At 41.1% G+C, this 24,992-nt stretch overlaps 1 protein-coding gene across 6 annotated transcripts in view; it reads left to right on the top strand.

Annotated features, from left to right (window-relative positions):
* oxr1a (oxidation resistance 1a) overlaps positions 1-24,992 on the top strand; it is a 210,972-nt gene that overhangs the window by 136,763 nt on the left and 49,217 nt on the right. The window contains exon 1 of one of the 6 annotated variants that reach the window (XM_010885214.5): positions 18,407-18,719. The exons of the other annotated variants lie outside the window; for them this stretch is intronic. Coding sequence (XP_010883516.2) covers positions 18,557-18,719 — 163 coding nt within the window. The 5' untranslated portion in view covers positions 18,407-18,556. Of the gene's footprint in view, positions 1-18,406; positions 18,720-24,992 lie in introns of those variants that run through there. 6 annotated transcript variants of the gene reach the window in all.

Consider the following 24,992-nt stretch of genomic DNA (forward strand, 5'->3'; position numbering starts at 1 on the left):
GGTGCTGTTTAGGAGTCCTCCTAGTGGTAAGATAAAAATGTTTGTGAATACGGCCCCAGGTGTCTTAGGGAATGTCTTAATGTCAGAGATGTGGTTGCAGACAGCTTAGAGGCTCAGTCTGGAAAGCATGGGGGAGGTGCCACAGTAGTATGCATGTCGCAAAATATCGAAATTAAATTAATCACAATGTCAAAGCATTGAAAATAGTACAAAGACAACATATCAAATGTTGAAACTGAGAAATGTTATTGTTTCTTGAAAAATATATGTCCACTTTGAATTTGATGCCAGCAACATGAGAAAAAAGTTAGGACGGGCATGTTTACTAATGTGTTGCATCACCTCTTTTTTTAACAATACTCTGTAAGCGTTTGGGAACAAGACCAATTGCTGTAGTCTTTTACTACGGAGCCATGCTGTTTTAGTACGTGCAGAATGTGGTTTGGCATTGTCTTGAAATCAAGGCCTTCCCTGAAAAAGGCATTGTCTGAATGGCAGCATAAGTTGCTCTAAAATCCATATATATTGTTCAGTACAAATAGATGTGCAAGTCACCCATGCCATGTGCAGTAATGCACCCCCATACCATCACGGAATCTGGCTTTTGAACTGCGTGCTGAAAACAAGTCAGATGGTCCTTCTCCTCTTTAGTCCGGAGGAAGCGGCCATGATTTCCAAAAATTATTTAACGTTTGGATTTGTCAGAACACAGGACAGTTTTCCCCTCAACATCAGTCCATCTTAAATGAGATCAGGCCCAGAAAACATGGCGGTGGCTCTGGATCTTGTTTATATATGGTTTCTCATTTGCATGGTAGAGTTATTACCTTGCATTTGTGGATGCAGAGATGTGGTGTGTTCACAGACAATACATTTTCAGAAGTGTTCCTGAGCCTATTCAGGGATTTCCATTACATGATCATGTCTGTCTTTAATGCAGTGCCGCCTGAGGGCCCGAAGATCACAGCCATCCAATAATGGTTTTTGGCCTTGCCCCTTGCATACAGAGATTTTTCCAAATTCTCTGAGTCTTTTAATGATAATATGTACCGTAGATGATGGGATCCAAAAACCCGTTGCAATTTTACGTTTGGGAAAAAAAAATCTTAAATTGTTGCACTATTTGCCCTTGCAGTCTTTCACAGAGCAGTGAACCCCTAACCCATCCTCACTTCTGACAAACCCATCCTCTCTGGAATCATCTTTTAATACTCAATCATGTTACTGACCTGTTGCTTATGGACATACTTAGTTGTCTGATATTCCACCATGTTTTGTTTTTTAGTATTCCACAACTTTACCAGTCTTTTGTTGCCTCTGTCCCAACTTTTTTAAAACATTTTGCTGGCATGAAATTTATATATGCCATGAAGTGGGCATATATTTTTCCAAGCGTCCCAATTTATTTTGAAACGGGGTTGTACACCGATCAGCCATAAAACCACTGACAGGTGAAGTGAATAACACTGATACACCAATCATCCATAACACCACTGACAGGTGAAGTGAATAACACTGATACACCAATCATCCATAACACCACTGACAGGTGAAGTGAATAACACTGATACACCAATCAGCCATAACATTATGACCACTGACAGGTGAAGTGAATAACACTGATTATCTCGTTATCATGGCACCTGTCAGTGGGTGGTGTTAGAAATCGGCGGTTTCGTATAGTGGTCAAATAATGTAGAACCCGTATCAAATCGAGGGAGAAGTTCGCTCAAGTTTATTGGAAAATTGCAGCACAGATGTCATTCGGTGAACATTCCATTATCTTCTCACTGTAAAGATAGTTGCCAGCTAACATATACATTAAGCGCCTTTCTACTTAGCACAGATCATGTTTCTAGAAGTCAACCCCCATGCCAGATGGCCATTGTAAAAATTCCTATGGTCATTAGAGCACAACCTACAGAGAGATAATCTAAACAGAGATGTTTCTGTTGTTCTCATTATCTAGGCACATTCACTTCCAATGAAACGTACATTCACATTGTAATTGTTAATGCTCAGATTCCACAGTGGGATATATTAAACAGCAAGTGAACATTTTGTCCTCAAGGGTTCATGTGTTAGAAGCAGGAAAAATGGGCAAGCTGAGGATCTGAGCGACTTTGACAAGGGGCAAATTGTGATGGCTAGACGACCAATGGGCACATGAGCATCAGAACTGGACCACGGAGCAATGGAAGAAGATGTCCTGGTCTGATGAATCACGTTTTCTTTTACATCATGTAGATAGCCGGGTGCGTGTGGGTCACTTACCTGGAGAACACATGGCACCAGGATGCACTATGGGAAAAAGGCAAGCCCATGGAGGCAGTGTGATGCTTTGTGCAATGTTCTGCTGGGTCCTGCAATTCATGTGGATGTTACTTTGACACATACCACCTACCTGAGCATTGTTGCAGACCGTGTGCACACTTTCATGGCAACGGTATTCCCTGATGGCATTGGCCTCTTTCAGCAGGATAATACACTCTGACACAAAGCAAAAATGGTTCAGGAATGGTTTGAGGAACACAGCCACGAGTTCAAGGTGTTGACTTGGCCTCCAAATTCCCCAGATCTCAATTCAATCGAGCATCTGTGGGATGTGCTGGATAGACAGGTCCGATCCGTGGAGGCACCACCTCGCAAATTACAGGTCTTAAAGGATCTGCTGCTAACGTCTTGGTGCCAGATACCACAGCACACCTTCAGAGGTCTATGCCTCAATGGGTCAGGGCTGTTTTGGCGGCAAAAGGGGGACCTACACAATATTAGGTAGGTGGTCATAATGTCATGGCTGATGGATGTATTTGTCATAGTGATTCACTGGTATGCTATGATATTGGTAAAGTTCTGCCTGCTACTGTATGGAAAGGCTGCAAGCTGTGGTGATGCCTTATATCTATGTGAGCGTTTTTCTTGATGGTGGTGTTAGGAAGGTGTCATCAGCCACCGTGCAAGTGTGAAGCGTGACGCTGGAGACAGCCTAGTGTTCTAGATCTAGAACATTTTCAGTCATTTATGCTGTTACTGTGCTAAGAGTTGTTGAACTTATGAGAATTGCGCACTTTATGTATAAGCAAAAAAAAATGTAATATTTTATTTGTTTATATTTATTTATTTTCAGTATCACTTTATTTTACATAAAGGAATAATAAACAGATCCGTCATAATTTGCCTCTATTCATTCTTATTTTCTGCATATCCTTGTATCGCCCTGCAGTCGTTTAAATGTGAACAGCCCGTTAGCAGCATGTGAGTCATTGTGCTCCACCTTTTCAACCCCCTTATTCTAATGAAGACTTTGTATTGTACACGCTCCGGGGCCTGGGTTGGCCATGTACTAGTTCATCCAAGGGGAAGAATATGTCTGCAGGACAATTGCACTATGCGTTCTTCACAACAATGGTCAGTGGACAGTGCATTCATATAATCTCATTGAATGTTAGCGTGTTGGCCCAGAACGTTCTCTTTGGTGCTGCATCTAAGCTACAGCGTGGTAACACTACAGTGATTAATATGCATACACTCTACAATTAGTTCTACTGTTCTAAATAATATAATACAGGGCCATTAATAATCCTAGCTAATGATACAACTACTATTACAACAAATTCTACTGTAATACTACTAGGAGTATTAATAATAGTAATAACAATTAATAATATTAACTGTTATTATTACAGTAACAAACATGTTTGCCCTTACAGTTCTGATCTGACATTGACTATATTGTAACTAACACAATGGCAATAATAACCTCTCCAATATCAGCTGATCCAGTAGATCCCTGCCCATCCCATATTTCAATGTACACATTATCTATCCAGTGGATTTCATAGAGGATACATTCTCTATCATATTTGAATTAACATTATGCATCTGAAAGATTTCAGAGAGGAAACATTCATTGTAGTATTCAAACTAAAACACGTTCACACGAATACAAATACACACAAGGAAACAGTCATTTACAAATACACACAAGGAAACAGTCATTTACAAATACACACAAGGAAACAGTCATTTATATTGTAGTATTCAAACTAAAACACGTTCACACGAATACAAATACACACAAGGAAACCGTCATTTACAAATACACACAAGGAAACAGTCATTTACATTGAAGGTTGCCCCTGTGTTGTGGTGGAAGCACGTTCACACGAATACAAATACACACAAGTCATTTACATTGAAGGCTGTTGCCCCTGTGTTGTGGTGGAAGCACGTTCACACGAATACAAATACACACAAGTAATTTACATTGAAGGCTGTTGCCCCTGTGTTGTGGTGGAAGCACGTTCACACGAATACAAATACACACAAGTCATTTACATTGAAGGCTGTTGCCCCTGTGTTGTGGTGGAAGCACGTTCACACGAATACAAATACACACAAGTCATTTACATTGAAGGCTGTTGCCCCTGTGTTGTGGTGGAAGCACGTTCACACGAATACAAATACACACAAGTCATTTACATTGAAGGCTGTTGCCCTGTGTTGTGGTGGAAACACGTTCACACGAATACAAATACACACAAGGAAACAGTCATTTACAAATACACACAAGGAAACAGTCATTTACATTGAAGGTTGCCCCTGTGTTGTGGTGGAAGCAGCAACGTCGTATTGATAGATACAGAGTGTCAGTGTTTATAGCCACATTAACATTTATTTTTAGATTTTTGTCATTTAGCAGATGCTCTTATCCAGAGTAAATTACAATTAGTCTATTTGTCTTATTATAGCTAGGTAAGAAAACAACATCACAATTGTAGGAACTGCATTCGCCTTCAACAAATTAGTTATCAGCAGTCTGCTAGCAGGACAATATAAGTGCATAAACATTAAATAAATGATGGATTGAGGACAGACTGTCATTTTTCAGTTGAATGGAAACAGGTTGAGTTCAAACAGATTACTTCTTAAATCCAATATACCCAATGGCATCATATGTACTATATAATAAATGAGTATTTGGCTGCACAGGGATCTGGTCAGATGTAGTGTGCTGTGTAGGAGATATAGTGTCATTTGGAACTGGACCAGTCAGCTGCACTGTCTCCTGGTGACAGGGTGTACAAGCAGCCAAAACCATGGTGGTTGTCCTTTTTGGCATTATGATTCATGGGAGTCTTTTAAACTTAATTATGAAATATATTAGTGTGTCTAACTTAAAGAGAAACCAATTAATTCTGTCTGCAGAGTTCAATGAAGGTAGCAAAGCTCCCTGTTGACATTTAATTTAAAGAAATGTGTTTTACTGAAGCCCCTCCCCTGTCTCTTTACCCCTCCCCTGTCTCTTTACCTCTCCCCTGTCTCTTTACCCCACCTGTCTCTTCACCCCTCCCCTGTCTCTTCACCCCTCCCCTGTCTCTTCACCCCTCCCCTGTCTCTTTACCCCACCTGTCTCTTCAACCCACCTGTCTCTTTACCCTACCTGTCTCTTTACCCTACCTGTCTCTTTACCTCCCCTGTCTCTTTACCTCCCCTGTCTCTTTACCTCCCCTGTCTCTTTACCTCCCCTGTCTCTTTACCCACCTGTCTTTTACCCCACCTGTCTCTTTACCCCACCTGTCTCTTTACCTCCCCTGTCTCCCTGGGGGATCAACCATCAGTGTGAGGCTGAGTTGTATTGTTTTAATAAATTGGCCTCATGAAGGGAGCAGTGGTGCATCGCTACCTTCTGAAATGACAGGCAATGTCTCTATGACACAGAACCATCTCTCCCTCTCCTCTTGTCTCCTCCACCTCTCCTCCATCCCTAGTCCTACACCACTTCCTCTTCTCTCCACATCTCCATTCCTATATTTTCTTTTTCCTCTACTCTCCACCTCCTCCTTCAGCTCTTATCCTCTCCTTCACCTCTTTTTTCCCCCTCCCATTTCCTTCCTTCCTCTCCTTTTCTCAGAAAGAATATGCAAACTCCCAGTAGGCATCTCAATACAGACAGAGCGAGTGAAGGAGAGAGAGAGAAACGGAGGGGGAGAGGACTACTCCCAGGGAAGGCTTGAGACAGACACAGTAAAGACATCCATGGCCATCTGAGGAGATGGATGGGCATGAACAGGGGAAGGGGGATCCGGGGGATGGGGCGCAGGGGCGCAGGGGCCTGGGTTTAAATGAGCTGGTGAAAGATGGCTCGAAATGGCTCCGGCTCTCACAGTGCAGTGATCTGTCACAACAGACCTGGACAGCAACACTGTCCTACGTGGGGAAGCAATGTAACTGATGGAATTAGTGTTGTGGGCTGGAATGGGCTGGTGCTGTCCGACCAGACATCCCAGTAACAGACACGCTTTGCCTCCCGGACACTCCCCAGACCCATCCAGATCTATGACGTTATTAGTGCTAATCAAGGGGGGGAAATTATCTGGAACAATTTCAAAATAGTCCACAATTACATTTACAGTGCCTTCAGGGATAATTCAACCCTTCTTACTTCGCAGGGCCTTCAGACACTATTGAACCCCCTCAACCTTTCCAAAAAAAGCCTGGATTAAATATTTTGTGTCATTAATTTACACTCAGTGTCCCATGACGTCAGTGTGGAATTTCAGTTGAAGACCACCAAACTACAAAGAACATGGAGGTTTTTCCAATGTCTCAAAAATTAGAGAACAGATAAAGAATTAGCCAGTGAAAATGCCTTTGGTTAAGTTATCAGTTAGGGTAGTTTAAAAATACGCTGCTGGAGGCTGTCTCTGAACCGTGTCCGTTTGTTGTGACCGCTGCTGCCAAATTAATGGATATTAACATGTAGAAGAAAGATACTTGGTAATGAGGGTTTTTCTTTCATTTAGTTAATTAGTACCAGTCAATACAAACATAAAGGCAACATTCCTAACTCAGTTACAGGAGGGGAGAGAAACCACTCAGGGATTGAACAATGAGGATAATAATACTAATTAACTGATTATGGCTGTGATGCAACAAAAACTCAGAGGACTGATCAAACAAGTTTGTAGTTATTTCATAATACTAACCAGTGTGATGGAATGAAGAAAGCCTGTACAGAATTAAAACATTCATCGGGTTTTCAACATGGCACTAGAAATAGCCCAAATACAAGTCATTATGTTTGGGGCTGTTCCAACAGCGTCACTGGGTCCAACTCTGCATATTTTGAAGCATGGTTGGCTGATAAAATCTATGATAAAATATGGAAATATTTTTGGCAATGATTGAAGAATGGACATTTCTTGTAAGACTTATCATGGTTGAAGCCTATACTTTGGTGCTAGATGACTCTGCACTGGATTTCTTTAACAGAGTACTGTATTTATTAATATTATTATAGTATCCAAATGTATTGATTTTTTTCAATGTCAATTTGCTAAATTGGGAACAATCAAAAATGCTGTATCAAAATTACATTACATTTTGGTACAGCAATATACCAATATAATATTGGTATATTACTTTTAAAGTCTCACAGCTGTAAATAATGTAATATATTGACTTGGGGGGTTAAAGACAACATTTCAGAAATAAATAGTCTTAAACTTCAACATTACAGTATTTTGTATAGATCATTGACAAAATAAATGACATAGATGCATTTAATCTCATTCATTTGGAATGCACTGTATATGACAGAAATATATTTGAGAACATTTATCCTCACTAAAATGTAATTTCAGTCTTATCTGCAATGTGTGCTTTTTTAAGCATCATCAAGTAATTATATATTGTGAGACCATTTCTGCATTCCAAAATAGGTAAAATAATCATTTAAAAAACATTTACATTAAGTCTTTTAGATAAACTGTTTTGGTCAAAATAAAAAAAAAATTGGGTCTAAGTGAACATTTACTCAATACTGGTTTCAACTGGGGTTGAAAAACCAAATTCTGAAAATAACACAATTGACTGTGACAAGCGTTTTATCTGTTAATATGAGCAATGTCTCTGACAGGATTATTTTCGTTTGTTCAGGTTTTTTTCAATATTAGGAGAATGCTGACACTTTCAGAAGGCCTTTATATGCATAACATATGCATGACATAAAGAGTCAATAATGCTGCGGTAATGTGAGGTTCCCTGGTTCTGTAGCGCTCTTAAGAGAGGCTAGCAGCTGATTATGAATACTCCTTGAGTCCCTGAGAGAGCGAATTGGCTGAGGTATGATTGGTCGGCTTCACTCAAAGCCTCTGAGCCAATAGTTCAAGGCATTATGAAGGGTCTGAGTAACTGCAGTGCCTGCTCTCACTGTACTACACACCTTAAATAGCCCCACTGAGTTCAACTGCAGAGAGAAGAGCAAATGGAATTTCATAAAGAATGTCTTAATATGCAGTGATTATAATTCCATTTTGCATTAGAAATGACAACAGAGATCAAACAGCACATAAACAGATTTTCAAATGAGGGCAGTTGGTTTCAGTGAGGGAAATATTTTTTTTTATAATGCCAGTCAGCGCTTGTCTCCCTATATCTTATGTAGCCCACTACTTTGTACCGGGATGTTATGGAACATGGTCAAAAATATTCCAGATGTCATCATTTATGAATTACGGTGCATTTTAGTTTTAACTCTATCTCAATTATAGTTATATAAGTCCAGTTTGTCATGTTTAGCCAATTTCTCTACATGATCTAGTGATGATTCAGTTTGGTGTCGTTTCATTCCTAACAGACATTTTGCACAACATGGATTCATAGCTTCATGAATATTCGTTGGCAGTGTTTTCTGAAAAACAGAATCATCTGTTGTGTTGTTGACAGCTTTGAGGAGCTACAGTGGGAAAGCTATGCAGTCCTGTGAATGGTCATTTTCCAACGGTTCCACCTAATTTCCCTGCTACCTAGAGCCCTCCCTGCTACCTAGAGCACTGACAGCTACCTAGAGCACTGACAGCTACCTAGAACCCTCACTGTTACCTAGAACCCTCACTGCTACCTAGAACCCTCACCACTACCTAGAGCACTGACAACTACCTAGAGCCCTCACCACTACCTAGAGCACTGACAGCTACCTAGAGCCCTCACAGCTACATAGAGCCCTCACCACTACATAGAACACTGACAGCTACCTAGAGCCCTCACCACTACCTAGAGCACTGACAGCTACCTAGAGCCCTCACAGCTACATAGAGCCCTCACCACTACCTAGAACACTGACAGCTACCTAGAGCCCTCACCAGTACCTAGAGCACTGACAGCTACCTAGAGCACCCACACACTGAGAGCTTTAACTGTCACTTTAGTATCTGCCTGGTCTACTCCTGCTGCCTCTACCTCCTTTAGAATTCCCTATCAAAGCACTCTGAATCTGTCCTTTTGGCCATGCTGAATGAGGTGTGGAAGGAGTGGCTCAGCCCCAATCACCTGCCTGTTAAACCTCTAATTAAATACTTTGATTGTCAACCATCACATCCTTTATAATATACTCAGTAACCTAAGGTTCTCTAGCTAAGGTCTAGCCTAGTTTGAACCGTATGTACACTACAGGTGCTGGTCAAAAAATGTGAATATCATCAAAAAGTTGATTTATTTTAGTAATTCCATTCAAAAAGTGAAACTTGTATAATGTATACATTCATTCCACATAGACTGATATATTTCAAGTGTTTATTTCTTTTAATTTTGATGATTATAACTGACAACTAATGAAAACCCCAAATTTGAATATTGTGAAAAGGTTCAATAGTGAAGACACCTGGTGCCACACTCTAAACAGCTAATTAACCCAAAACACCTGCAAAGAGCAGTGCCACAGACTGATCGACTCCATGCGATGCCGCATTGTTGCAGTAATTCAGGCAAAAGGAGCCCCAACTAACTATTGAGTGCTGTACATTCTCATACTTTTCATGTTCATACTTTTCAGTTGGCCAACATTTCTAAAAATCTTTTTTTTGTATTGGTCTTAAGTAATATTCAAATTTTCAGAGATACTGAATTTGGGATTTTCATTAGTTGTCAGTTATAATCATCACAATTAAAAGAAATAGACATTTGAAATATCAGTCTGTGTGTAATGAATGAATATAATATACAAGTTTCACTTTTTGAAGGGAAATACTGAAATAAATCAACTTTTTTATGATATTCAAATTTTATGAGCAGCACCTGTATATGCCCAAAGGTATGTGGACACCACTACTATTAATTGAGTTCAGGAGTTTCAGCCACACCCATTGCTCACTGGTGCATAAAATCCAGTCCATAGACAAACATTGTTAGTACAAAGGGTCGTACTGAAGAGCTCAGTGACTTTAAACGTGGCACTGTCATAGGATGCCACCTTTGCCTTTTTTTGTCCTTTTCCTTTTTTGACATTTCTGCCCTACTACTGTAGATCTGCCCCAGTCAACTGTAAGTGCTATAATTGTGAAGTGGAAGCATCTTGGAGCAGCCACAGCCCAGCCATGAAGTGGTAGACCACAAAAGCTCAGAGAGTGGGGCCACAGGGTATGTGCGTATCACATAGAAATTGCCTATCGTCTGTTGCATCACTCACCACAGAGTTCCAAACTGTCTTTGGAAGCAACATCAGCACAAGAACTGTGCTTCGGAAGCTTCACAAAATGGGTTTCCATGGCCGAGCAGCTGTACGCCAGCCTCACATTAACATGTGTAATGCCAAGCGTCCACTTATGTGGTGGAAAGTATGCAATTCCTGGACTTTCTTTAATTTTGTTACTTTGAATAACGGTTTGAATTTATTTTACTCAAAAATATATTCACTAAAATGGTATGTTATCTAAAGTAAATTTAACACATATGTTGACCGATTTTTATTTCCCTGTGTGTTCACAAATGTCTTGTGAACAGGTTATGTAACCAGCTGCCTGCTTGGCTTACTCTTTGTTGTTCCATAATGAAATTCTTCCTCTTCTGGGGATTAAACAACCAGCCTACCTGGTTCTCATTGGAAACACTCTACCCAGCAGCCTCAGCACCACTCTCTGATGATGACAAAAACATGCACACACACACACACACACACACACATTCTGCCAGGCTGCTTATAGAGTCAGCCAATGAGACGAGGTCCTCGGTGCAAGGATCCCTGTACAACAAGCCTAGTGTTTGGACCGGAGAGCTGACAAAGACAAATGTTAGCTGGTCGTCAACAACAAGATTATCTTGCAACCAGATGCATACATAATATGGAATGAACAATATGCTGAAAAAAATGTCACAGTCGGTAGAATAAATGCATATGGTCCTATTAGAATGGACTGAATGGCAGTACAACCCCGTTTCCAAATAAGTTGGGGTACTGCGTAAAATGTAAAAAAATCTGAATGCAATGATGTGCAAATCGTTTGAACTCCATATTTAGTTGAAATGTGTACAAAGACAACATATCAAATGTTGTGAAACTGAGACATTTTATTCTTTCTTTGATGCCAGCAACACGTTTCAAAGAAATTGGGACAGAGGCAACAAAAGACTGGTAAATTTGTGTAATGCAAAAAAATTCAACCTGGTGGAATATCACACAACTAATAAGGTAAATTGGCAGCAGATCATTCCAGAGAGGATGGGTCTGTCAGAAGTGAGGATGGAGAGGGGTTCACCATTCTGTGAAAGACTGCACGGGCAAATAGTGCAACAGTTTAAGAACAACGTTTCTCAGCGTAAAATTGCATTTGGGAATATTATCATCTACGGTACAGTTTCATTAAAAGATTCAGAGAAACCAGAGAAATCTCTGTTTGCAAGGGCCAAGGCCGAAAACCAATATTGGATGGCCGTGATGTTCAGGCGGTACTGCATCAAAGACAGACATGGTTCTATAGTGGAAATCACTGCGTGGGCTCAGGAATCAAAATGTGAAATAATTTTTGGGAATCATGGACACCGTGTCCTCTGGACTAAAGCAGAGGGGCCATCCGGATTCTTATCAGCGCCCCGTTTAAAAGCTGTGATGCTATGGGGGTGCATTATTGCACATGGCATGGGTAACTTGCACATCTGTGAAGGCTCCATTAATGCTGAACAATATATACAGGTTTTGGAGCAACAGACAATGTCTTTTTCAGGGATAGTCTGTACGTATTAAAACAGCATGGCTTTGTAGTAAAATAATCTGGGTGCTAAACTGGCCTGCCTGTAGTCCAGACCTGTCACTCACAGTTCTGGACTAAAAAAATACAACAAAGGAGACCCCAAACTGAAATCCTATATTAAGCAAGAATAGGACAACATTGCACTTTCAAAACTACAGCAACTGGTTTCCTCAGTTCCCAAACACTTATAGAGTATTTTTAAAAGAAGAGGTGATACAATACAGTGGTAAACATGCCCCTGTCCCAACTTTTTTGAAACGTGTAGCTGGCATCAAATGCAAAATGGACATGCATTTTTTTATTTGCATTTTACACAGCATCCCAACTGTTTTGGAAACTGGGTTGTAGATACAACCCTTCCCAATGTTGTGAGCATGAATGGAGTGAAATTAACTCATCCCAAACTAAATGTCTGTTTGTAGGTGACTTTAATCTAATTAATCCCACTCAATAAAGCAAATTGTATTTAATCCGTCTGAAATTAGCCAAGTGGATGTTTCATAAACTGCTACAGTATTTTAATTACACTGCCTGTAGAGTCAGGTGGTAAACATAAAGACTTTAAGCAGATTGTTATAGTTGACCTTGTGTTCTGTGTACTAGCTTATTTACAGACAGTTAGATTGTAGGGTGAAAGTGCATCCACTTTATTAGGTTCACCTGCTTGTCCACCCAAATAGCCTGACAGCTAATCATGTGGCTGCACTCAATATATAAGACATGCAGACATGGTCAATAGGTTCTATTATTTTAAACCGAACATTAGAATAAGATGCGTGATCTGAGTTACTGACTGTGGTCTTTGTTGGCACCAGACATTTTCACCGAATTTTCACATGTTACAACCTCTTCAGTTTACAAAGGACGATGTCATTAACAAAAAACATAATGAACTGCAGTTCTGTGGGTGAAAATGGTTAATTAAATGCGGTCAGAGAAGAATAACCAGACTTGTTCAAGCTAACCGAAAGGCCACAAATACTCAAATAAACACTCTTTACAACAGTGGTGTGCACAAGGGCATTTCTGAATGCACAACATACTGTATCAATCTTTTAAGCTAATGGAGGCATGGGGGGGTTCCTACCCAATATTAGATAGGTGTACCTAATAAAATGGAAATTCTTCGACAGAGGTAGATTATAGGGGGAGTGTGTATCTGGTTCTCCCTGTAACCAGCAGAGGTAGATTATAGGGGGAGTGTGTATCTGTTTCTCCCTGTAACCAACAGTTATATTATAGGGGGAGTGTGTATCTGGTTCTCCCTGTAACCAACAGTTATATTATAGGGGGAGTGTGTATCTGGTTCTCCCTGTAACCAGCAGAGGTAGATTATAGGGGGAGTGTGTATCTGTTTCTCCCTGTAACCAACAGTTATATTATAGGGGGAGTGTGTGTCTGGTTCTCCCTGTAACCAGCAGAGGTAGATTATAGGGGGAGTGTGTATCTGTTTCTCCCTGTAACCAACAGTTATATTATAGGGGGAGTGTGTGTCTGGTTCTCCCTGTAACCAGCAGAGGTAGATTATAGGGGGAGTGTGTGTCTGGTTCTCCCTGTAACCGGCAGAGGTAGATTGTGGGGGGAGTGTGGGTCTGGTTCTCCCTGTAACCAACAGTTATATTATAGGGGGAGAGAGTGTCTGGTTCTCCCTGTAACCAACAGTTATATTATAGGGGGAGAGTGTGTCTGGTTCTCCCTGTAACCAACAGTTATATTATAGGGGGAGTGTGTGTCTGGTTCTCCCTGTAACCGGCAGAGGTAGATTGTGGGGGGAGTGTGGGTCTGGTTCTCCCTGTAACCAACAGTTATATTATAGGGGGAGTGTGTGTCTGGTTCTCCCTGTAACCAACAGTTATATTATAGGGGGAGTGTGTGTCTGGTTCTCCCTGTAACCGGCAGAGGTAGATTGTGGGGGGAGTGTGGGTCTGGTTCTCCCTGTAACCGGCAGAGGTAGATTGTGGGGGGAGTGTGGGTCTGGTTCTCCCTGTAACCAACAGTTATATTATAGGGGGAGTGTGTGTCTGGTTCTCCCTGTAACCGGCAGAGATAGATTGTGGGGGGAGTGTGGGTCTGGTTCTCCCTGTAACCGGCAGAGGTAGATTGTGGGGGGAGTGTGGGTCTGGTTCTCCCTGTAACCAACAGTTATATTATAGGGGGAGTGTGTGTCTGGTTCTCCCTGTAACCGGCAGAGATAGATTGTGGGGGGAGTGTGGGTCTGGTTCTCCCTGTAACCGGCAGAGGTAGATTGTGGGGGGAGTGTGGGTCTGGTTCTCCCTGTAACCAACAGTTATATTATAGGGGGAGTGTGTGTCTGGTTCTCCCTGAAACCGGGAGAGGTAGATTGTGGGGGGAGTGTGGGTCTGGTTTTCCCGGTAACCGGCAGAGGCAGGTTATAGGGTGAGAGTGTATCTGGTTTTCCCTGTAACCGACTGAGTTTAGAAATGAAACTCAAGTCCCTTAAGTGTGTGTATGTAATAGATGATTTGATGACTGCTCTGGGCTGCTTTACAGCCTTTGCTATATATTACAGCGCAACAAGGCCCAGGTGGTGGCAGAGTGCCCATCGGTCCAAATCCCATCACAACAAGCTTGCCCTGCGCCAAGTGTCCCAGGGACCCAGGCTGGGGCTGCTGTTTAAGGTCACTATGGAGCAGAGCACAAATTGTAATCTCTCAGTTTAGATCTTATACTGTAGGCAGCCTCATCCATCAACATGTTCACCCTGGAACTTGTAACTTTAGCAGTGTGATGAACTAAGAGTCCATCTATCAGTCCATCATATCATTTGTTGCATAGTATATGAAATAAAATAGGACAAGGCAGAGGGAAAGGTCATCGGAAACTTGGTACTATTTCAAAACGTGCTAGTAGCTCTGCAACATTGAACCAAAACTCACATGAACACTGGTCACTTTTGTACATATCTTATGAGAGACTGCTCTTTACTAAAAGTTACCTCAGAAGGTAACGAGGGATAATTGACATTTGAAAAGAAATTTGACATTTTCTCAGGCGCCAATATCTCATCAACTCATCTAAATACAACAATTGTAGTGTAAAAACATTCTGAATCTGTCTGCCTGCCATATGCCAAAAATAAAAAATATATATGATCTGTGATTTACCTCAGGTTGCATTTTTCATTTTACCCAGCAGGTGGGGCACCACAGTGAACACATAATATAACAATGTTTTACTGAACTTTATCTCTGTGTGGTTTTGGGAAAGATGGATAGATAAAATTGTCTAAATTCAACAGCTATGTACTCACACACACATATATATATGCACAACCGTAAACATATTTAAACATGTTTCTTACAGTTTCATGATAAAGAGGCCTAAATACTTAAGAAAAATTACCTTTCAAGAACTTCCTTGTAAGCAGTGATTAAGGTATTCATATTTACTTTGGCAGCTTGAGATTAAGCAGTTGAAAGTCTAGTTTCTGAATTTGTGTACCTAGAGTTTGTGCCATGAATTAAAGCAGTTCAATTTTTCCAACCATAGAATCAGAAACTGCTAAATACACTAAGAATGTAATTTTGGATACAACCCAACAGTGTTGAACAATGGAAGCAAGAGGTCTGTTGGCGAATGCCTTTACAATATATATTGGGCTGTCAGAGTAAACAGTATGAAATAAATTATCTTTTGACCACTCATTTTATATTTACATTTTACCCAGTAATCTTATTCATATCAGTGAGTCACAGTAGTGATTGATTATATTCCCATAACATATTCAAGTGCATGTCAGCTGTTATTCAACTGCACCCACCCAAAATTCCAAATAACCCATCCACAACTGCCAGTGAAATCACTGAGTTCACAAACATCCAGACAGTTATGAGCAAAGCAAGTTAGGGCCTCCTCCCTCTCAGGAGGCTGAAAATATTTGACATCATCCCTCAGAGCATCAAAATAACAGCTGCCCCACTGAGAGTGTCTTAACAGGTTCCATCACCACTTGGTATGGCAACTGCACTGCCCTCAGTCACAAAATGCTTTGGAGGGTGGTGTGAACCGCCAGGTTCATCACAGGGGCCAGGCCTCCTGTCATCCAGGACCTCTACACCAGACGGTGTCTTAAAAGTCCCTAAAAATAGCCAAAGACTACACCACCAAGTGATATATGGTTCATTTAGTTGTAATGGCTGTCAAGTATGTTACGTTTTTCGGAACACTTAGAAGACAACAATAGCGATAGAGGGGAAAGGTTTAGACTGTTGGATTCTTATATACCCACTTACCAAAATAGGATAGAATCTACCCATGTTTTTTGAATGGGAGATTTGCAGTTTTTTCATGGTCCTGGGGTTATTCTTAATCATTAGTTTAAAAGAGCTTTGTAGTCTGGAGTCAGATTCCAATACTGCTAAGTAGGAATGTGACCTACTGTACCTATTGATCCTTAATTATAAAGCAGCTGGTTCATAATCTGACTGTCTGAAAGCTTTGGTATATGTACAAAAATAAATAAACAATCCGATTTGAATTTTAGTAGCCGGTTTAAAACTGCAAAAAGACATGTTGGGCGTTTGTGATGTATTGCCAATATACTGCTGCTAAGTGCTGTATTCTGGTTATCTGGGTTGCATTGTCCATTAGAACAGCTCTTAGTAATTATGTATTGGCCATATACCTCCCCCTTCCACATGCCTTATTGATTAAATAACCCATCTGACAGTGACTCACTTAACTAATAATCAAACCCTAAGACTGGCAAGAAAATCCCTTCATTATCTTGGTGATGAACATTATAGTGGTCCAGCAGGAGAATCTGCTGTCTCCAGTGCACATATACTACTGCAGGATTTCTTTCAAGTCTTTCTCCACTGTCTCCATCCAATGAAGCATAAAATATATTGTAATAATGTAATAAATATAAATCAGTTAAAGCCATACACTAGAACAGTAAACAAAACCTCCATCATAATAATCAAGAATAGTAGCTATTTTTATTATTACGTGGAGAAATATGCAACAGAAACTCACATTGAGGATAATGCACTACAAGCGAAAAAATGTATAAAAGCCTTTCACTACAAAATAGTGTGTATATAACTTTAATGACGCTTGTGTATGTCGAAGTTGTTGACTGGCATTACCTACAACTGGTGTTACCAACGACATCTGTTGTTCACGCTCGCAGTTTTCTGATAAGAAATAACAAATACTGACAGTTCTTTGAAAATAGGTTAAATTGTGGCCACAACCGGACTGTGAATGACTCTTGGTGGAATGCATCTGTGACTGCAGTGAGGGTATCTTACAGTATATGAACTGTAACAACCCCAAAACAATTCGTGTGGATTTGTTTACAAAGCAGTGGCTACCATCGTTAATGAACTGTAACAACCCCAAAACAATTATTTTGGATTTGTTTATAAAGCAGTGGCTACCATCGTTAATGAACTGTAACAACCCCAAAACAATTATTTTGGATTTGTTTATAAAGCAGTGGCTACCAACTACAAGTATAAGTAACTTCTTGTTATTAATCCAAACCAATAAATTAGCAGTTCTAAATGTGTCATTTTCCCTAATCTACAGAACGATCTATTTCTTTGCGCACATGATAGTAGTTGCTTACGCCTGCTTCAGAATTAATAGCGACCAGCAAGTCAAACGAACCTTTGAAATAGGCGATCGGAAGAAAACGGCTCCTGAATCCCTAAGAGGTGCATCTCGCAAACTGCACGTTGTACCTGCGCGAAAGTAACGAAAGCGGCAGCTGAGTCGAGCTGCACAGTAGTGGTTTCCTATGGTCGTCCGGGAGGGGCCTAAAGCGGGGGATTTGCTGGCTACCAATCGGATATGTAAAATATATACACATACATATTAATAATTATGAATTATGTAAAGTTCACGAGGCCCCTGATATTGAGGCCTGAGGCAGTTGCCACTTCTTCCTTATGGTAAGTCCGTCTTTGGGATGGCCCATGACTAATTTCTCAAAACCCATTGGGACACAAAGACGTCCCACCCATCTGACTACTCCAGAGAGGAGACAAGAGAACATTTTTATTTAGAATCTTTCTTGGCAATCTCGTCCAGTTTTAGTTGACCGTTAGCTCGATGTTAATTCCACACTTGTGGGGATGAACATGCTTTCAATATATTGTATTGAAACTTACATGGGCTACTTTAATATCCCTAATTAAAAATGTTACTTTATTTTGGCAAGACGCTACTTGTAACGAATCAACTGACTAAGTGGGATGTCGTAGCATTTATATTGCCCAATTTATACTTTTGTTTGTAGCTTTCATGGATTTTGTGTGTAATGACTGCGGTAAGTGCAGGACACAGCTTGATGCGAAATAGTGACGTCATCGAGACAGAAAAAGTTTTACAGTTTGTTGACGTGTTTCACATCCTGTTTCTGCTCGAGTGCTGGAGTGTGCTGGTACTTCAGTGCATTGACTTTTAATATTATATCGAGTTATTTATCTAGATATTTCTATTTTGGACGGTTGTTGGTGCTTACTCTCGTCCATGTTATATAGCCGTACGGAATAAACAGTATGGACTACATTCTGTCTGTGACAGGGAGTAGTGCGCGAGCTGTCAGGGACGCGCTGTCTAATAGAATCTGGCCTGTCTCCACCTCGACTCGAGAAGTATGCCAAGACTCTTCCTCGGATCACTCTGGATCTGTGCACAACAACATTACAGACTTTAAAACAGGTATTGACTCCGTTGTTAAATCTAGAATGTGTAATGTTTCCCAGTGCCTCCGAGTTTCGACAGTCCGTTTATTTAACAGGAGCGTTGACTTAATATAAGTTCGTGGAGTCTGCTTGATGCAAGAATTAAATTCAACATACCCTTGATATATCTCGAATACTGTGGCTTAGACCACATATAAATTAAATGACAATCTGCTGCTATGCGTTTTAGCCGTTGCGCTTGAGCTTAGTTTAGCTGTTGCGCAACAGATCCCTGACGATTAACTTATTTTACTCTAATGTTTACCAACAATGTCAACGTCAACAAACCCTGTATATACTCCAAACATGAGTATAACTATAATTTTGTGTTTGCAGACAGCATCACTGTTTAATGTTACATCTCCAATTAAGGTATTTTGCAGTGGGCACTTCACTTTCATGGTTTGCAACAGAGCTGGGTGCAGTCACTCAGTCCCTTCCGTAGCCTATGGCATTGCATACTAGTTAAACACTTGAACACAGACACGCACGCACACAGCTCTGACCAGTTCTCACGTTGGTCAGTTGGCCAATGTGTTAGTTATTTTCCATAGCAGCCAAGTGGGCGGTTGATGTGAGGGTCCTATCCTGCTCATTCATCACCCAGGGACAGGACACCACCGAGGGCCCTGCTGAGGCCTGTATATCTGCCAGCTTCATCTCAGGAGGGCCGTGGCCTGCAGACACACACACACCGTCTCCATGAGAGACAGAGAACTAGAGGGACTGTTAATGAACTGGCTTCAGTGGCGTTTGGATTCCCGGGAAGGAACAGTGGGCAGCAGAGCATGCATCTTATTAATCTCTGTCCTAATTAGAGCAAACTATTAACCAGATGAGTGCTACAGAGCTGCTGCAGTCTGAGTAGGACTGCTGTACACCCATGGGAGGGCTCAGGAGCTTCCTTTTGCACCAGACAACCTGAATGAAAGTTAGATTTGAATTGACCCAGGTCTGGAATACATGAGCCCTGTCCTGATGGTTTTAATTGTCTAATGTTTTATTTTTACGGACTGCGATGATTGGGTGAAAGGCTTATCATTGCAGAGAAGGTTTATTAGGACTTCTTGTTAATTCCTTCAGCTTTTTTAAGATAGCTTTTTGCATTCTGTTTTAAACTGTATTGAACAAGATAATGGGCCTGATTCAAACCCGTGCTGAAGCGTCTTGCAACACTGGACCACTTTATGCACATTCCTTTATTTCAAGTGAATAGGTCGAACAGTAGATTTTGTCTAGAAATGGGTAACTGGTGGGCCACTTAGATTTTTAATCAGTTGGCCTGATCTTACTTTTGAGAGTTAGCAATGTTCCTGTCTTAGTTGCCCAGTCCTGATTTAATGGGATGTAACATAGAAAAGAAAAAAAACTTAATGAAAATCTAATCATCATTAACAATAGAAACTCTCAAATATGAATTGCCTTGAGGGAAAAATATTCCATATTCATACATTATTTTCAGCCTTGCTGGTTAGGCATGCATGGATAGATTTGTAATGCTTCAGTAGTTTAGACCCAGTGTCCTTAGAACATTCCAACCAACAGTAATTCCTTCAATGGTCATTAATGAAATAGAAAATAGGTGTTAAAGATAATTTATAAAGGTGTTATTAACAATAACAAATGTGCAGATTGAATGTGTTTTCAATGCAGATTGAATGTGTTTTCAATGCAGATTGAATGTGTTTTCAATGCAGATTGAATGTGTTTTCAATGCAGATTGAATGTGTTTTCAATGCAGATTGAATGTGTTTTCAATGCAGATTCAATGTGTTTTCAATGCAGATTGAATGTCTTCATGAGCAGTGCTGCTTAGTAGACTGCAGGCGCAACAACCTTTGAACTTTCATGGTAACAAGCAACAACAAAGACTCATGTCTCATCATGTGCAGCAGTGCTTGTTTGGGCAACACCACAATGTTTGTATTGGCTACCAATCGAAATCAACTGGCTGCAATTCAACACGTTTCTTATGCCTTATTGTAACTAACCTAAGTCTTTCTATTGGCTGCAATTCAACATGTTTCTTATGCCTTATTGTAACTAACCTAGTCTTTGATGTGCTTCAGTGTCGGCCTTCCGATATTATACATGCACAGAATATTTCTGTTGATAAAATAATACAATGGTCATATCAATATTCCTACTGTGTTTCAAAGACATCCTTACTTCATTTGGAATGTCATAGGTACTTTAACATGTTCTTTGAATGCACTGGGAATTTTTTAAGTCTTTACCGACCCAAACAACCTATGAGGCTTAGCATTGTCTCCACACCTTCCTTTGTCTGCAAAGAGGACTCCATGTTTTGCCAAAGCATGATTCAGTGAAATGAGGGGACAAGGTACAAATTTAGCAGTAAAGCCAGCGGGGATCTAAGATGTGCTGGCTAATGTTTTCTGTCTGGAGAATGTTCCTCAAGTCGTCAGCTGTTATCCTGGTTTGGTAGTTAGTCACATAAGTACACAGTGGCTCATTTCTCCCCTGTGATCTCCAGTGAGTGACTGTGGCTGGAGAGGGAGCTTGACTTGGGCTGGATGGTTAATATCATGGAGTTGTTCGATTTCAGCTCTGTTGCTGCTCAGTGTTGGAAGTCACCATATTTTAATACTTTGGTCAGGCAGAGTGCCAGCACTGTTTAATCAATCACCCGATTCAGATTGTTTCAAACGATGTCATTCATTTGGACAAATCTGAAAATTGCTGAAAGAAAAGTTCCCCTAGAATCGAAATACTTCCTCTTAAATGATGTATGCAGAACTGTGCCTCAGACCCGGCCAAGATAAGCATTCAATTATCCTATTCTGCTTTTGATGTCAATCGGTCTTGACAGAGATATTGGTGTGGTGCTATATCTGCTATAGCTTTTTTCAAGCTTTTCTACTTATTTTTACTTTTACTTATTTTAGGTAGTCAATCAAGTTAGTTTGGTCATATTTTATTCGGACCAGAATAATGTGAGTGACACAGGCTCACAGAGGATTGGTACAGATAGTGACTGCAGAGTTTGTGGTTCTTATTTGAGCTCAGCCCAACATTTCACAATGTAAGCATAATGTAAACATAAATATTAACCTTTTTCTATGTCAATCAAATTTATTTATAAAGCCCTTTTTACAACAGCAGTTGTCACAAAGTGCTTTACAGAGACACCCAGCCTTAAACCCCAAGGAGCAAACAACAGTATTGTCTAATGCTTTACATTTATTTTTGGGACTATTACATTGCAATATAACTTTAACATTGGAAATCAAAGGATCCCCCAACTCTTAAGAGAATTGAGGAATAAAATACTCATACAGAGCAGCAGAATAATAACATGCAACTCTAGTTACAACAGAGAACTTTAGGGCTACAGCACAGCAGAATAATAACATGTGACTCTAGTTACAACAGATAACTTTTGTGCTACAGAGCAGCTGAATAATAACATGTGACACTAGTTACAACAGAGAAATTTAGGGCTACAGAGCAGCTGAATAATAACATGCAACTCTAGTTACAACAGAGAACTTTAGGGCTACAGCACAGCAGAATAATAACATGTGACTATAGTTACAACAGAACACTTTAGGGCAACAGAGCAGCTGAATAATAACATGTGACTCTAGTTACAACAGAGAACTTTAGGGCTACAGAGCAGCAAAATAATAACATGTGACTCTAGTTACAACAGAGAACTTTAGGGCTACAGAGCAGCTGAATAATGTCATGTGACTCTAATTACAACAGAGAACTTTAGGGCTACAGAGCAGCTGAATAATAACATGTGACTCTAGTTACAACTGAGAACTTAAGGGCTGCAGCAAAGCAGAATAATAACATGTGACTCTAGGTACAACAGAGAACTTTAGGGCTACAGAGCAGCAGAATAATAACATGTGACTCTAGTTACAACAGAGAACTTTAGGGCTACAGAGCAGCAGAATAATAACATGTGACTCTAGTTACAACAGAGAACTTTAGGGCTACAGAGCAGCTGAATCATTACATGCGACTACAGTTGCAGCACCACACTAGTTTAACTGAGCATCAGAATCATAACATGTGACATTACAGCACAGCGCCTAAGTTACAGCAGTACTTCTGCAAACTGAATATTACACACAAGGCAATAACTGTGTAACCGATGGAAGGATCATGGTGTGATTAGTCGCCCTGGAGTGTGTGCTAATGAGGCAGTCTGGATGAGGTGACACTCAACAGGCCTGTGACAGCATCAAGGTTTGATTAATTGACCTGAAGCAACTTGCAAGTGTAAATGCGGGGGCAGGGGAAGACAATGGGCGGGAGAGGAGGAGGAGAGGGGAGGAGGAGAGGGGAGACCGTTTTAAAACACACTGACGTGTCCGTGACTGGCCCTCTCCTCTCTGTCCTAACACAGCAGAGACACAACACAAAGTGCTGCTCCAGCAAAGTTTGGTGGTGGTGGGGCTGTACGCAGGGGAAACTGACTGAATAATGCAGAGCTAGACAGAGAGGGGCATGGGGAGGAGGGGGGGGGGGCATGCAGAGGGAGATGGGAGGATAGAAAGACAGCAAGAGTGTTGGCAAAGGGATGTGTGCTGTCACTGTGGGTTTCCCTTGTGAAGTTTGACAGCTAAGCCAGTGTATATTCATTACAATGGCTGTGGGTCTAGGCCATGTGTCACCTTGTACAACGCCCTCCATAATTATTGGGACTGTACGCAGTTTTTTCTTATTTCGACTCTATATACTTTACCAGTTTGGATTTGAAGCAAACAATGACTCTGCGGTTAAAGTGCAGATTCTCAGCTTTTATTTCAGCGGGATTTTTGTACATATTGGTTCCGACATACAGTGGGATTATGTATAAAACAAATTGTCCTTTGTGAATGGTGAAACCAGCGACCCCCGCTGAATGCTCACTGACACAGTGACCAACAGGTCACCTTCCTGTTCACGCCCTGCCCTCACCCCCTTTTCCGAACACACCCGCTGTAGTCTGAAGTTGTGCGGAGCGTAGCACCTGATTACTCCCATCGACACACAGAGCTCTGGCCTCCTCTGCTGTTAACACAAGTGAATGAGGGGGCTGCTATTAATAACTTCCCATCAGCCACCAAATCAGGGTCCTGAGAGGATGTTGTGTGGCTGGGTATTAGTACATCACATGCAGGAGGGATGTGTAGCTAATTTTCCATTTGTTTTCAGCAATTTGTCTGAGCCATTTCTGCGATTGTTTGAATTCCAATCTACTTAAAAAAATTAAAAAAAGTGACCTTGGTCACTAGTTGTTGTTCATTGCTATTCCCCTGAGAGTGTAGCGTGTGTGTGTGTGTGTGTGGTATTAACCTGCAGGGCTGTGCAACACTAATGACCAAGTCGGAAAGAAGAGCTGCCCTGCTCCACTGCACATGATGCCTCCCTCGCCACCACACAGCTCACTGCTAATGTGTTGCCCTCCCTGCCTGCCTGGCTTCCTGCCTGGCTGCCTGGCTGGCTGTCTCACAGGGAGGGAACTCCGCCGAGGCCTCCTCCAGGCGTGTGACAGAATCCCGTCCGAGTCATCATCACAAAGGCATTCTCTGCTGCGGTCCTGCTTGTGACTGTTAGACTGAATCTTGGCATGAGAGACGTCTTTGTTTAAAAAATATACAGCCATCCTTTTAGTAAGTCAGAAGACAGGGCCCACGCAATTCAGCACCAATGTTGTTTTTATTTAAAGTTCTAAAGATAATGTTGTCATCCTAAATGAAGAGTTATCGTGTGTTAGAGAAAACACAGTAGTACTGTATAACTCTTGCTCTGTTTCCTTTTTAGTTTTTGGGGAGAGGGAGAGAGTCAAATTAAGTTAGACAACTAATGACTTTCACCCAGATCTGTAAGAGAGCAGTGTTTTTGTTGAGATATCATTCAATAAGACTAGCTGGAGCTCCAGACACTGTCACTCCCATTATTTTAACTCGCATTCATTTGCCAACTCTGGCCATACTCTAAAACACTGCGACTAATTTTGCAGAATGGATAGCACCGTATCAAAATTATATTCAATACTCTTCTAAAATTTCCTACAAACAGAGTATTTGCTCTTGTGATGATGTCATTTATTTAAGTGTACCATACCATCTTCTTCCGCTTATCCGGGGCCGGGTCGCGGGGGCAGCAGTCTAAGCAGGGATGCCCAGACTTCCCTCTCCCCAGACACTTCCTCCAGCTCTTCCGGGGGGACACCGAGGCGTTCCCAGGCCAGCCGGGAGACATAGTCCCTCCAGCGTGTCCTAGGTCT

This window comes from Esox lucius, chromosome 20 (genome assembly GCF_011004845.1).
Source record: "Esox lucius isolate fEsoLuc1 chromosome 20, fEsoLuc1.pri, whole genome shotgun sequence".
Classification (NCBI taxonomy): Eukaryota; Metazoa; Chordata; class Actinopteri; order Esociformes; family Esocidae; genus Esox; species Esox lucius.